The sequence below is a fragment of the Xyrauchen texanus genome, chromosome 29 (genome assembly GCF_025860055.1).
Source record: "Xyrauchen texanus isolate HMW12.3.18 chromosome 29, RBS_HiC_50CHRs, whole genome shotgun sequence".
NCBI classification, from domain to species: domain Eukaryota; kingdom Metazoa; phylum Chordata; class Actinopteri; order Cypriniformes; family Catostomidae; genus Xyrauchen; species Xyrauchen texanus.
In genome coordinates this window covers 38,609,730-38,625,634 of record NC_068304.1, presented here as the reverse complement: position 1 = coordinate 38,625,634, position 15,905 = coordinate 38,609,730, and the positions used below count along the sequence as shown (strand labels likewise).

Below are 15,905 nucleotides of genomic sequence, written 5' to 3'. Positions count from 1 at the left end.
ACAAATTAAATTAAGAGCGAAGAAAGATAATAAATATATGCACCGTTCCAAACCCTAGTGAGTGGCTTCGCTGTCTACCAGGCACGTGCCGTGGGCATTGAGACTGGGCAAGCATCAAATATCTGTAATGCACATTATTAAACTCTGTGCCCAAAACACATTATGCAGGTGTGTGTAATGTGACGGAAATGTTATTGATGTAAATTGTTGCCTTAGAACCCACCAATCAATGGAAACATTTATGTCACAGTGGTGAACTTCACCATATCACATATTGAGCGGAGCATGTTTATGTCCATTAAATCATACAATCAACCATAGTGCCAGAAGAGCTTGTTTTTACTTACAACAGAAAGAAAAAGAAAAAAAATTGCCAGTTAATACAGTAGTTTCAACATCATAGGCCTCGCACGTCGCTCTTCCTACGGTTCAGAACCACTGGAACGGACGTCGACTATTAACTAATCTGACCACCGAAGAAAATGAGCTTAACCTGAACAGATACAGTGCCCTAAGACAAGGACATGATCACCAGATCACCACTTTATAGCCTCAGACTAACCAGAAACAATGACCTAGTATAAATGACCTACTATCAATAACTATCAATAATAAATATATGAACTTACCTTTACTTAAACACAAAATCCATGCATCTCTTCTTGCAAATGAACATCTCCGTCACTTTGTTGTAAAAGTCGCCCGCTTGCTCTCTTTCTCAATTTTTAACTGAAATTAACTTTGCAAAATCCGTCGTCAGTGCTTTCACTGCAGATATACATTTTAACGCTTAATAATGCATTTGTTATGTGAACTTGAACACGTTGACACAAAATTAACATCTAGCCTATCAGACAGTGTGTCTGAAGGATGGAGCTTCTGATTGGCTTACTCGTTTTGGTAAGCATGCTTACCTTGGCCATTTGTAGTAGCGGGCGTGATTCAATTTGAATGGTCATGAAAGGGTGTTGAATGAAAAGGTGTTGAATGAAAAGGTGTTGAATGAAGGGGTGTTGAATGAAAGGGTGTTGAATGAAAGGGTGTTGAATGAAGGGGTGTTGAATGAAAGGGTGTTGAATGAAAGGGTGTTGAATGAAGGGGTGTTGAATGAAAGGGTGTTAAATTAAAGGGTGTTGAATGAAGGGGTGTTGAATGAAAGGGTGTTGAATGAAGGGGTGTTGAATGAAAGGGTGTTGAATGACAGGGTGTTGAATGAAGGGGTGTTGAATGAAAGGGTGTTGAATGAAAGGGTGTTGAATGAAGGGGTGTTGAATGAAAGGGTGTTGAATGACAGGGTGTTGAATGAAGGGGTGTTGAATGAAAGGGTGTTGAATGAAAGGGTGTTGAATGAAGGGGTGTTGAATGAAAGGGTGTTAAATTAAAGGGTGTTGAATGAAGGGGTGTTGAATGAAAGGGTGTTGAATGAAAGTGTGTTGAATGACAGGGTGTTGAATGAAAGGGTGTTGAATGAAAGGGTGTTGAATGAAAGGGTGTTGAATGAAAGGGTGTTGAATGAAAGGGTGTTGAATGAAAGGGTGTTGAATGAAAGGGTGTTGAATGACAGGGTGTTGAATGAAAGGGTGTTGAATGAAGGGGTGTTGAATGAAAGGGTGTTGAATGAAAGGGTGTTGAATGACAGGGTGTTGAATGAAAGGGTGTTGAATGACAGGGTGTTGAATGAAGGGGTGTTGAATGAAAGTGTGTTGAATGAAAGGGTGTTGAATGAAAGGGCTTTAAACAATGCTTTGAATCAGAGTAGGCATAACATAAAGTGCTTGTACCTGAGGGTGGCGCCAAAGCGGATAAATTATTAACTTTCCGTGCTGCTCAACTGAGATAAAAGATGACGAATTTGAACGAAAACAGTAGTTTATATTAGCAATTATGTTTACAAATTTCACAGTGTCATTTTTCTTTTCACACTTCTGTTAGGTATGCACTGCTTACCTTGCTTAGATGGACGACACGACCCCGCTGTCTACATAGGCAAGTTACCTTCTAAAATGCCTTAGAGGTACATGTCACTAATTTGAAGCACTTCATGGGCAGCATGTCTGTTAAGAGTGACCTGCTACACAACAAATGCTCCTCAAGTGCATGAGAAACTAGACTGACCGCTCAGTTGATTTCTGGAGAGTTTGTTAGCATATGTTAGCATTTTGCTAAGCTAATTGCTTGGTTGTCTGATAAGCACAACAAATACATTAGCACACACAAATACTGGCTGAAAGTGGATTTTTTATTTGACAGAACAACTACTTTTCACACTTTAACTTACTGTTGATACTAACAGAGTATTGCTAAGCTAAAGTCTTGATTCTAAGCACAACAAATACATAGCACACACAATTATTGCGCGAAATAGTGGATGTTTTTAATTAGACAGAACTAGTTCCCATTCAAGGAAGCATCAACGTTGCATAATGACGCAATTGGGACTACGTCAGTGGTTTCATGTGGTCTGAGGTCTGTATATAATCATGCCAATTTACTGGCTGGTGGCACTTAAGCAATGCCCATAGGGAGCCATGTCACAAGCTCTATATAGGCAAGCGTTTGGGGCTCGTCTAAGCCCGTGTTGGTTACAAATTCTGTCTTATACCAAACCTCCAATATTCCTTCAACAGTTTCAAATATATTTGACAGTTCCCTCTGCCATTGCGAATGAAAATTTTGCCCATTGCAATGCATTGTGGGATTCCCTTACCAATGAAGAATACATGCAGTGCTGCCTTGTTGAGGTGTTTAATACGGCAGCATAATTTGATTAGTAAACAAACTTACAATTACATCGGTCACAGCAATCCAGAAAGAAAGGAAATGTTATTTACTGTATATACTGTATGTTATTAAAAAGATCTTGTTATATAATAGATGGTGAGTGCTGTGACTCTTGCGGTCAGTGCCAGTTTAAGCAGCGTATCTATGAAAACGGCCAGGTCTTCACTGATCCGGATGACCCCTGTAAGAAATGCACCTGTCAGGTAAAGACACACACACACACACTCACACACAAACACAAGATCTTACCTAGATTTTGCACATTTCAAATGAATGCTTACTTTAACATTTTAATAATCTTAATGTGCTCCATTGACACTACATTCATGTATGTGTGTGTTTAGGATGGCAATGCAATATGTGGCACACCTGGTTGTAAAGCAGTTTCCTGTTCTAATCCGTACACTCCCCCTGGAGAGTGCTGCCCACGCTGCCCAGGTACACATTCACAAACCCCATGACCTCAGACTACACTCAAAAAATACAGTGCGAGAGGCGACTTTTACTCTCAATATAGTCCAAGCTAAAGTGCATTGTTTGGACACACCCTATATTATGTATTTCACGGTGTCCACGGCTAAAACGCTGTATTAACAATCAGCATCCAGAACTGTCTTGTTTTATAATAGATCATACTTGTGCTCAAAGATTATCTTTCCTCTCCTCTCCTGAGAAGACTGCGAATATGATAACCGCATCATTACCAATGGCGCAACATTTACGAACCCTGATAGTCCGTGTGAGGATTGCGTTTGCACTGATGGACGTGTGAACTGTGGAAGTCACGAGTGCCCAAGACCAAACTGCAATTATCCTCGGCCGGGGACATGCTGTCAGATCAACTGCAACGGTGAGTTCTCAGTTATTTTTTATTAAAGTATTTGTAAAGCAATAATTAGAATAAAAATTTTGATTTTAGAGAGATTTATTTTTATTTTTTATATTTCAATTAAAATACTCTCTTCTTCTTTCAGGATGTAGTTATGCAGGTAATGACTATCCAAATGGAATGGAATTTCCTCATCCAACGGACAAATGTAGGACTTGCCATTGCACCGTAAGTCTCTTTTTATCTCTTTCTCTCTCTCTCTCTCTCTCTCTCTCTCTCTCTCACACACACAAACACACACACACACTTTATATTTGAGTCAAAGGTCTGTGTTATTGTGGTGATGTGAGCACAGCCAAGCGACGTCAGCGGTGAGCGAGGCCAGGAGAGGAAGAACGGTAAGGATTGACACCTGTGGGAAATGATCTCTAACAGCTGTTTTTGTTTGCAGTGAGATCTGAGAGGTATAAAAGAGCAGTCCAGACCACCGGAGGAGAGAGAGAGACGCACAAAGCAATGTGTGTTACCGACTGCTGAAAAGCATTATTTGTGTGTCTAATGAAAGACTCATGTGAAACAGCTCCCACTTCCTCCTTCCCAAGAATGCCAGAGAATTGTTACAGTGGTGCCGAAACCCAGGATTTGAAGGAAAAAAACGCTGTCATGGAGTACTCGCACTGGCCAAAGTATTCAAGACCCGCGCCAGCCTCCACCAAGCAAAACATCAGTCTATGCTTGAGATGCATATGGAACAGGAGCAGTGGTTCCAGGCATTTTTCCAGACTCAAGCGGAGGACCGACAGGAGCTACAGAGCTTGGTGCACCAGGAGGGGTCTTCAGCCGTGACCCTAGACCCAGCCATAGCAGTACCGTATGTCACGCTGACAAAAATGGGACCTCAAGAAGACCCGGAGACATTCCTTGAGCTCTTCGAGTGGACGGCGGGAGCATGGAACTGGTTCAGCACTCATTGGGAAGCCCAGAGAAACAAAGCCAACACTTCCGCTTGCTGATGCTCAGCGAGCTTGGCCACCCATTCGCATTCTTTCGACAGCTCCGTGACACCTGCCGAAGATGGCTGATGGCTGAAGATCATAATGCTGAGGAGATACTCAATCTGGTGGTACTCGAGCAGTTTATCGCCCGGCTACCGAAAGGGACAGCGGAGTGGGTACAGTGCCACCAACCGGCATTGCTGGATGGGGTGGCCCAGCTGGCTGAGCACCATATGGCGGCGTATTCGGTGGCGAGGAGCCCTCTTCTTCTCTCTCTCTCTCTCTCTCTCTCTCTCTCTCTCTCTCTCTCTCTCCTCCCTCCCACTCTCATTCTTCTCATTCCTACACTAAAACCGGTTCCCCGGTCCCATGGACCATTCAACCCACTGGTTTTCCCTAACCCTCTCCACTCTCCATCACAGGCTGGTGAATCTGCTGCTGTGGGTGCAGGCATAAGGTCTGGGCCGGTCTGTGGGGAGCCTGGCATTTCCAGGACCGATGCCCTGCGATGGAGTTGGAGAAATTGATCGGATCCCTGACGCGCAACAGGTCGCTCCTGATTGAGCAGGACCATACCTGTGAGTATTAAGGAGGGTACACACCAAAAATTGGTGTATTCAGGTTGTAATCAAACCTCCTTCACCAAAGCTTGGTTCAATCTGAGGCTTTGGATACAGGCCGGAGGGTGAAGGTAAGGTTTAGTAACCCTTTAGTTATGGTCATTATTCAATTTCGGGGACAAAATCATAGTGTTGAGGCTGCAGTTAGTCCCCGCCTCTCCCATCCACTAATTTTGGGTACGAATTGGCTGGCATTTACTACTTTATTGAGGGTAATGAGTGTGGATGGGTCCTGTAACAAAGTGTATTGTGTGTGGTGGGCTATTCGCTGGCTGGGGAGACGGTGCCAGGGCCATCTACATAAGCTCCACATCATGATGATGCAAGGGATGCCATGGCTTCCCCCATCCTTAGAGGGTTCCCTGCAGGGGATTTCCTTCTGGAGCATATGTGAGACAAAACCCATGAAAGTGATCGATGGTCAACGCCTCTGGTCAGCCATTGCACTCTCATACCTGTATTTTTTTATTATTAAGGATTGGTTGTATCAAGTGATGCAGGACACTCAGACAAAAGAAGATACAACCCAATTGTTAGTAATAAAGAGCCGTCGGGAAATGTTATTCCAGATGGCTCATTGTAATCCGTTGGCGGGTCACTTAATGCAGGAATAAACACTAAACCGACTGATGGCCCATTTCTATTGGCCGGGAATTTGCTGGGATGTTCGCAGGGGGTGTGCGGCATGCCGTGAATATCAGCTGGCCACCCCAAAAGCGCCATTGTGCCCATTTCCATCGTGGTCCCCTTCGAGGGACCTTATCAAGTCGAAAGAATTGGCATGGACCTCATCGAGCCATTAGAGAAGATGGTACAGGGGCATCACTTTATGTTGGTTTTGGTAGACTACACAATGCGATATCAGGAAGCAGTGCATCTGCGCAACATCTCAGTACAAAGTGTTGCAAAGGCACTCTTCACAATAATCTCCCGATTGGGGATTCCGAAAGAAATCCTCACTGAACAGGGCACTACGTTTATGTCACGTACACTACGCAAACTGTACGAATTAATGAGGATTAAATCGATTCTAACCAACGTTTACCATCCTCAAATGGACGGCTTGGTCGAGCAATTTAATCAGACCCTAAAGAATATGATTCTAAAAGTGGCTCAAGCCCCTATTATTTGCAGTATGAAAGGTCCCGCAAGCCTCCACAGGGTTCTCCCCATTTGAATTATTGTACAGGCATCTACCGCATGGAGTGCTCAACATCCTACAGGAAAATTGGGAGGAAGGACCTTCAAACAGCAAAAACGAAATTCAGTATGTTCTTGACCTGAGAGCAAAACTCCACACACTGGGGCAATTAACATAGGAGAATTTGCTCCAGGCTCAAGAATGTCAAAGCAACGTATAATAATAGTGGTACTTGGCTACGGGAATTTATACTGGGAAATAAAGTCCTTGTATTGCTTGCTAAATTACTCGCCGAGTGTCAAGGACCCTTTGAGGTCACATGGTGAGTTGGGGAAGTTGATTATAACATTTACATTTACATTTATGCATTTGGCAGACGCTTTTATTCAAAGTGACTTACAGTGCCCTTACTACAGGGACAATCCCCCCGGAGCAACCTGGAGTTAAGTGCCTTGCTCAAGGACACAATGGTGGTGGCTGTGGGGATCAAACCAACAACCTTCTGCTTAGCAGTGCAGTGCTTTAGCCCACTACTCCACTACCACTCCATTATAAGGTTAACGCATGGATAGAGGCGGAGCACATCAGATTTGCCACCCCAGTCTTCTAAAACTGTGGATAGAGGTGGTCCCCGTGACATTGGGGATGGTGGTTCCAGAGAGGGAGGAGCTCGGACTGGAGCTGAACTTAAAAGCCACTGATTGGGTCACTTGCGGAGACCACCTCTCACCGTCATGTCACGGAGCTTGCCAGGTTGCAAGGAGAATTCTCCAACTTGTTCTCGCCTCTTCCAGGTCGAACAAATATCATAGAGCACCATATCGAAACGACCCCAGGGGTAGTGGTATGTAGTCGTACCTACCACTTACCCAAACACAAAGAAAAGTGGTTCGGGAAGAATTAAAGGCCATGCTAGATATGGGAGCAATAGAAGAATCCCACAGTGACTAGGCCTGCCTGGTGGTGCTGGTTCCGAAGAGAGACGGTTGGTCTGGTTCCATGTGGATTATAGAAAATTCAATGCGGTGTCTAAATTTGATGCATACCCAATGCCTCGGATTGATGAACTGCTCGATCAGTTAGGTGCGGCTTGCTTTTATTCGTCACTGGATTTAACGAAGGGCTATTGGCAGATCCTCTTAACTCCCATGTTCTGTGAAAACATGGCATTTTCCACACTGTTATTACACCAATTCGTGACACTTCCGTTCGGTTTGTCTGGGGGCCCAGCTACATTTCAGCGGCTCATGGACCAAATTCTCAGACCATAAGCTACTTTAGCCGCTGCCTATCTGGATGATATAATTATTTACAGTAATGATTGGCAGTGGCACCTGCAGCATCTGAGGGCTGTCCTGAGGTTGTTTAGATGAGCGGGACACACGGCAAATACAAAGAAGTGCACAGTTGGTTGGGTGGAAGTATGGTATCTGGGCTCCCACTTGGGTCATGGTCATGTACGGCCCCAAATTGATAAAACCACAGTGATTGCAGCCTGGTCAAGACCTAAGACCAAAAAAGGAGGTGAGACAGTTCCTGGGGCTGGCTGGCTATTATCGTAGGTTTGTGCCTAACTATTCGACCATCACCAGCCTGACTGATCTTACTAAAAAGGGGGTACCATATCCAGTCCAGTGGACAGAGCCGTGTCAGCAGGTGTTCACGCAATTGAAAACTGCACTTTGCGGCAGGCCATTATTGCACTCTCCTTATTTCCCTCTCCCTATTATCTTGCAGACAGATGCATCGGACAGGGGGTTGGGAGCGGTATTGTCCCAGATGGTGGAGGGGGAGGAGTGCCCAGTGCTGTACATTAGTCACAAACTCTCACTGTGGGAAACTAAATACAGCGCTGTTGGGGCATGCTTTCATCCTCTTTTCGGACCATGCCCCGCTCCAGTGGCTACATTGCATGAAGGCTCTCCAGCCTTTTCAAGCTCGAGATGGTCCACAGGCCAGGGGCGCAGATGGCTGTGGCAGTTTTCCTCTCTAGAAATGACAGGCTGGATGGCTCCCTGGCCTGAGTCAAGCAATGGGGGTATGTGGTGATGTGGCCGAGCAACGTCTGTGGAGAGCAAGGCCAGGAGAGTAAGAAGAGTAAGGATTGACACCTGTGGGAAATGATCTCTAACAGCTGTTTGTTTTTGCAGTAAGAGCTGAGAGGGATAAAAGAGCAGTGCAGACCGCCAGAGGAGAGAGAGATGCACGAAGCATTGTGTGTTCCTGTGTGTGTTACCGACTGCTGAAAATCATTATTTGTCAAATTTAAAGGGTCTAATAAATGACTCATGTGGAATGTTGCCCGGATTCCTCTCCCTCCTTCACAAGAACGCCAGAGAATTGTTACTGTTATGTATCTGTTTGTGCTTGTGTTTTTGTGTAGAACGGTAATGTCCAATGTTTGATGAAGCGGTGTCCACCAGTACATTGTTCTGACGCTTATGTTCAGCCAGGAGAGTGCTGCCCGCAGTGTCCAGGTCACATTTGTGTACTTACACTCCATTCACGTCTTCACAATTTACCATAATTATGAGATTACAACTCTGACGTTTCTCTGGCAATGCTCACTACACCCACATGGCATTGTAGCAAACTAACAGTAGTGACGATACGAAATTAAGTTGTCAAATAGTTTGCGGTAACAAGCTACTTTTGCATGACCAAACGCTACATTGCTATTTGTAATGAGCATTATTTGTGCACATAAATTTATAACAATCTAACAAGCTGAGTAAGCAATTAAACATTCTCTGCTAAATCAGTTAATTCTACTGAATCAGTTCATTCAGACTTGAAAAGAAAGATTCTCCAATTCAAGTCTTTCCGTGTCTTGTTCTTTTTTATGCCGAAATATTAGGTTGGCTTGAAAAATACCATTCACTTACATTGACAGAATGTTTAGATGAGCCAAGTCTATTCAAACTGCAGCTATCAAAAATTTAATGTAAACAGATCTACTAAAGGCCTTTAATATGGTTTAAGCTTCTCTCTCTCGGTCACTTTCTTTCTCTCAATCTCTCTCACTCTCTCTTTCCATTTCTCTCTGTCTATTTCTCACTCATTTCAAATCTATCTGTCTGTCTTTCTGTCTGTTCTATTACTCCATCGTTCTTTCCTATCTAAGTTTTAAAACATGCTAGCAGCACCTAACCACATGCTAGCAATGCCTGGCTACATGCTAAAACATGTTAGCAACATGCTATCAATGCCTAGCGACATGCTAAAAACTAATCTATCCGTAAATCCCCAAGTTGTTAAACTTTCCTTAAACTTTCAGACAAGGCTTTTTCAAGCCAACCTCAAAGTTTGTCTACAAACATTTCGATCTAGTTTAAATTCTGCTGTTTATTACTAGAACATTCAAGTGAGAGAAGTCTGAGCTTTTATAAAAATTCTAGGCTTCCAAGTTTGACAAAGACACAAATGCTCATCAGAAACTCGTAATTATGGTAATTCTGACATGACTTGAATGCACATTTAGGTACATTTAGTTTGTTTGTGCGTTTTTTAATGTATTGTACATGTGTTACTCCTTACAGCACCCCCTGCTGATTGCGTGGTTGAAGTGCAGTTCTACAGGCACAGAGAGCAGTTCTACCATCCCACCGACAGCTGTCAATCATGCTCCTGCTCCAATGGGACGGTGAACTGCCGGCACAGGCCCTGCCCATCTGCAGTCTGCTCACATCCTATAATTCAAGAGTGCTGTCGCACATGTGATGGTAAAATGCTTCATATAAAACTCATGTAAAGCATGAGAGCTTTTAATGAGGATTAATAAAGCTATACTACTAGCCTTTTTTACCAGCATGTAGATATAATTATATATTCACAACTTTCCATATTGAATATCACCCCATATACAAGAAATTAATTGAATTTTTTTTTTAATAAATTTGTCAAATGTATCAGTTCTAATGTACTAATTCTAATCAGTCTGTCTTTGGCTCTTCAGGCTGTCTTTATGTTGGGAGGGAATATGCTAATGGCGCCACATTTGAGGATGTGTCAGACTCGTGCCAGACGTGTTTTTGTCGTGATGGTACAGTCAGATGCGAGAAGAAGTACTGTCAGCATGTTGCTTGTCCCTTTCCTGTGCAGGGAGAGTGCTGCCCACGCTGTGATGGTACTCTTTGCGTGTGTGTGTGTGTGTGTGTGTGTGATAACAGAACATTTAAATCTTATCAGTGCAGTATTTTGCAGTATATTTTTGTGTTTCTCAGGTTGTCGGTATGCTGGCATTGAATATCTGAATGGTCAGGAGTTTGCAGATCCTGCTGATCACTGCGGGCGTTGCGTGTGCACGAATGGACATGTGAACTGCCATCGAAGGCCGTGTCACAGCCCAGGATGTAGCCACCCCATCACCCGTCCGGACCAGTGCTGTCCCGTGTGTGATGGTACTGAATCACACTGTGTCTGCAGAATAAGACCACATTTATACAAGTTAGAAACATCTGCTGAGTGCCTCCAATCGGGTCTCCCAAGCAACCAAATTTGCCCAGTTGCTAGGGAGGGTAGAGTCACATGGGATAACCTCCTCATGATCCCTATAATGTGGTTTGCTCGTGTGGTGATTTGTGTTGATATGTCTCCGCGGAAATTTTTTAGTACTCTTTAAATACGTCTCCTAATGTGTCTTAAGCAAGAAAAAGTCATGCATACTACATAAGTTTGTTTATTCCACTAAAAATAACACATTAAATACATGTACATATGGACAACTTGGAATACAATAATAGTACAAGAGTACAATGTGCCAGTAAAATATTTCAGAGCTAGAAAATCATTCCATATTTCACAATAAAAATAATTTTAATTATTTTGGATTATTTTCCCAGGCTTTGAAATCACAATTGAAACATTCCCTGATATTTCCAGGTTTTCTATGCCTTGGCAACCCTGAATCAGTAAACTAATCTAAATATTACGATATTAAAACAGTTTCAAGAAAAGAGAAATCATATAGATTACTTCAATTTAATTGTAGTCTGCACACCAAGTCCCTAACTAAACAATAATACCAGTAAAATGGCACTATTTTCATTATCTTATAGAAAATAACAGTTTAATAGGTTTCCTATTTCAGCAGTGACCCAGTGTCAGAAATTAACTTACATTTATGGTCAATATTTGCCCCGTCTATTTGATATTCAGGGGTATTTTTTTACCTTTGTGGGGGATTCTTTTTTCTAACAATTTAAATCATAAACTGTGTCTTATCCATTATCATTCATACAAATTCTTAAGTATGAGACTGTATTACGTCTTACCCAAAATATAAAATATATGAATAATCACGTTAATATATTATTCCAAGGCTGTCCAGTTGCCAGATCTAGTATGAAACGCATCCTACTCATACAATCGACACATCATACACATTTCAATCCATTTGCGACCTCAACCTGGCAACCTACAACCCAGTTGCGCTGTTGATATCTGCGCAGGTTGTAGACGCGGCACGCGGGAAGTTGAATCAAGCATCACTGGTAGAGATGGGAGGAGAGGACTGAGGTGGGGCTTCGCCGAAAAAAACCCGAGTCACTTTTGTGGCATTTATGATTTAAAAGGCATTTGTTTTGAATCCTTGAATAAGTTTGAGCTTAACATTTGTGGGTACTCATATTGTATAATATTGTATCGTATCGTGTGGCTATGTGTCGTGTTATATAGCGAAATATGTGTATCGTTACAAATATATAATATATATACAGGTGTATATATATATATATATATATATATATATATTAGGCGATCGCATATACAAATATTTGCTGCGAGAGCCCCTCATATAACAATAATTCAATATATAATGATGAAATAATTATACATAGTTATATTTGTATCTCTGTATAAACTGTGCGTTGCGCATTCAGCTGAAATTTCACTTACTGCCCCCTGGAGTAAACAGGTGGTACTACAAGCGTGCATTTATCAGGAATATTTTTTTAACCCTTTATTTTTTATAAAATTCATCCCACTGAATTAACGTGTTAAATCGACAGCCCTAATATATATATATATACATATATATATATATATATATATAACTTTCAATCAATGACATAGATTTGGTTTGAACATTGAGGGGGACCAAATGACACAATGCATAAAAACGGATAAATAAAAAAGTATATTCATTGTATACTCTTAAATATTTGATCACTCTATCACATCAAACATTCAGAAAAAACATTACGGTTAATGTTTATGTGTAATATTAATGTCACCCCCTTCACAGCATTGGGGACGTGTCCACTCCATCTCCCCAATTCTACACCAATGCATACAATCATAATAATTTTATCATTAGAAAGCTGAGACAAAGTGACTCAAAATGATGGAGCAAGTCAGTTATTACCTACCATTTGCAGATAAATACATAATGCAATTTAATGAAAGCAAATAAAATGTATGAAAAAAATTCAGAAATAAATGATACACTGATTTTACTCAATTCTTGCTCAAATGTCAATAAAAACTAAATATATTTATAGCGATAATAATATCTGTTTCTAGCTCAAAATGATGAAACGGGTCACATATATCAACTACTGCTCTCTAGATATTGTTTTCTAACCGACAGATTTGAATCTTTACATTAATATGTAAGTGTGTGTTTGTGTATCGTACAGGCTGTTTGTTCCATGGAAGAGTTTATGCCGATGGCGAGGCATTTCCATCACCCACAGCATTCTGTGAGGAGTGCAGATGTTCTGTAAGTACACAAGCATGCACACAGACACACACAGCCAAAAGAAGGTTTTGAACGAGGTGTCATTATGTCTTGGCATGTGTTGCTGTGTAAATGTAGGCAGTGATATATTAATGCACAATGTATGTGTTACTGCTGTCTGTGTGTGTGTGTGTATTGACCAGAGAGGCGATGTACAGTGTTCTCCGAAAAGCTGTCCCAGCGCCCCCTGTCCTCACCCTGAGCTGGACCCCTGTGCATGCAGTGTGTGTGAAGGCTGTAACTTCAACGGTCGGGAGTGTGGAAACGGAGAACGCTTCCCTGATCCCAATGACCACTGCCAGGGCTGTACCTGCCTGGTACACACACACACAAACTGTTATTGGTTGCTATAGTTACACAGCATCTTATTTAATGAGTTTATGTGAATATATACCCTGTACATCCCTGCACTAAGTGATGCTTAACAAATACTGTGCTGTATGTGTGTGTTTATGTCTGTAGAATGGTAGTGTATCATGCACACCTGTGTCCTGTCCAGAGGCACCCTGTAGGTGGCCCGTGCGTCCTCCAGGTGAGTGCTGTCTAGTGTGCACTGGGACGTGTGAACACCTGGGACAGGTGCATGAGTCCGGCTCCACATTCACTCCTGTGAACGACCACTGCTCTACCTGCACATGCCTGGTGAGATCACTGTGTGTGTGGACATGCTTATGTCCCTTACAGAACTTTATCATGTTACTACAGGGTGTTTCTTTTTGGGGGGGTGGGTTTCCCCTGTTTTCTCCCAATTTGGAATTCCCAATGTGCTTTTAAATCCCCGGGTGGCGGAGGACGAATCTCAGTTGCCTCAGCATCTTATCTGCCGTCAACCGGCACATCTTATCACATGGCTTGTTGAGCGCGTTGCCACGGAGACGCAGCGCGAAGCCCATCTTTATAATGCTTTATAAATATGTGTTATAACTTCTCATAGATAATTGTAACCACAATTATAGTACTTTATAATACTGACCTATTCATAGTTATAACTTCAGTAGTTATAAGCGTGATCAACATCCAATTTTATATGGAGTAGTTATGATGTTTTATCTAATATAAAAACATTTACACCTAATATAAAGTGGGACCAAAGCATCTTTAGGCGGTTAGAACACAAGCAAGTGTTTAAAAAAGTGTAAAAAATTGTGTTTTGTAGAACGGGGACGTCTCGTGTCACAGGAATCGCTGTTCTCTGCAGTGCACACACCCGGTGCATTTCGCGGACTGTTGTCCAGTGTGTGACAGCTGTCTGTTTGAAGAGAAGCAGTACGCACACACACAGACGTTCTACTCGCCCTCTGACCCCTGCAGGCGCTGTGTGTGTCTGCGTGGATCAGTGATGTGTACTCCTGTCGCCTGTCCTGCTGTTTCCTGTCAAAACCCTGTCACCCACCTGGGACAGTGCTGTCCACACTGCAGAGGTGAGTGAAAATAAATGAACACATATGGGGCACAAGGTTTAAATTGTCTGTTGAAATGCTTTCTTGGAATTTGTGTGTATATGATGTTTATTCATGATTCACGATGAACGTTCTGATCCCGGTTTGACCTTTTGACCCCACAGTGTGCATTGAACAAGGTCAGGAGTATGTTGACGGAGAGAGCTTGACCCTCCACACTGACCCCTGCTTGAAATGCACCTGTTTGGTAAGACATGCACAAGACGCATACATTCGATGATCAACACTACTGAATTCTGGCTGAGAGAACAGGTTGGTGTTTTATGCTTGTGTGTGTGTGTGTTTCAGGATGGTGAGGTGACCTGTGTGCGACCTCGTTGTGCTAAGTTGACCTGTATGCATCAAGTGACTGACCCCGGCTCCTGCTGTCCACGCTGCAGAGGTAAATTCTAGAGGTTGACTGATAGTGAGTTTTGCCAATATGATAACTAAGGTGAAGGAAAAGGCCGATTTTTAGAATGTTAAAAAACGTTCTTAGCCATTTCTTACTATGACAGGAATAGACATGGAGGCTACAAGAGTCCAAAATGAATAAAATCCCAGATTCAGTTTATTCTGCAACCAAAATACACCCATATCAGGACTCTTATTTTGAAATGAATACATTTAAATTTAAGCTTTTTATAGCCTGTATATTCACCAGTTGAAGGATTTCACTAATATATAGACAGACAGACAGACAGACAGACAGAGACAGATAGATAGATAGACAGACAGACAGACAGAGACAGAGACAGATAGATAGATAGATAGACAGACAGAGAGATAGATAGATAGATAGACAGACAGACAGATAGAGATAGATAGATAGACAGACAGACAGACAGAGACAGATAGATAGATAGACAGACAGAGAGATAGATAGATAGATAGACAGACAGACAGACAGACAGACAGAGACAGATAGATAGACAGACAGACAGAGAGACAGACAGACAGACACATAGACAGACAGACAGACAGAGAGATAGACAAACAGAGAGATAGACAGACAGAAAGACAGAGACAGATAGTCAAGTCAAGTGGTTTTTATTGTCGTTTCAACCATATACAGTTAGTACAGTACACAGCAAAACGAGACAATGTTCCTCCAGGACCATGGTGCTCCATAAAAACAACAAAGGACCAACATAGGGCCACATGAGACAACACAACGAAATAAAATACCTATATAAACTACCTATATAAAGTGCACGTGCAAACATGTGCAAAAAGTACGGGACAGTACAACAAATTACTGACAATGAACAGGACAATAGACAGTGCAGCGCCGACCAGTACTCAGTAGTGCAAAAAGATGACAGTTTCTAAAAATGTAAACATAACATACTATGAGATAG

The 15,905-nt window shown here is 42.3% G+C and overlaps 1 protein-coding gene across 1 annotated transcript in view; it reads left to right on the top strand.

Moving 5' to 3' along the window:
• The window catches only part of kcp (kielin cysteine rich BMP regulator), a 69,911-nt gene that overhangs the window by 36,215 nt on the left and 17,791 nt on the right, over window positions 1–15,905 (top strand). Inside the window, 15 exon segments of the mRNA XM_052096775.1 lie at window positions 1,933–1,986; window positions 2,875–2,984; window positions 3,126–3,219; window positions 3,458–3,631; window positions 3,756–3,838; window positions 8,750–8,843; window positions 9,906–10,088; window positions 10,322–10,492; window positions 10,590–10,766; window positions 13,005–13,087; window positions 13,249–13,422; window positions 13,568–13,747; window positions 14,262–14,526; window positions 14,670–14,752; window positions 14,854–14,947. Of these exon segments, the coding sequence (XP_051952735.1) occupies window positions 1,933–1,986; window positions 2,875–2,984; window positions 3,126–3,219; window positions 3,458–3,631; window positions 3,756–3,838; window positions 8,750–8,843; window positions 9,906–10,088; window positions 10,322–10,492; window positions 10,590–10,766; window positions 13,005–13,087; window positions 13,249–13,422; window positions 13,568–13,747; window positions 14,262–14,526; window positions 14,670–14,752; window positions 14,854–14,947 (2,019 nt within the window).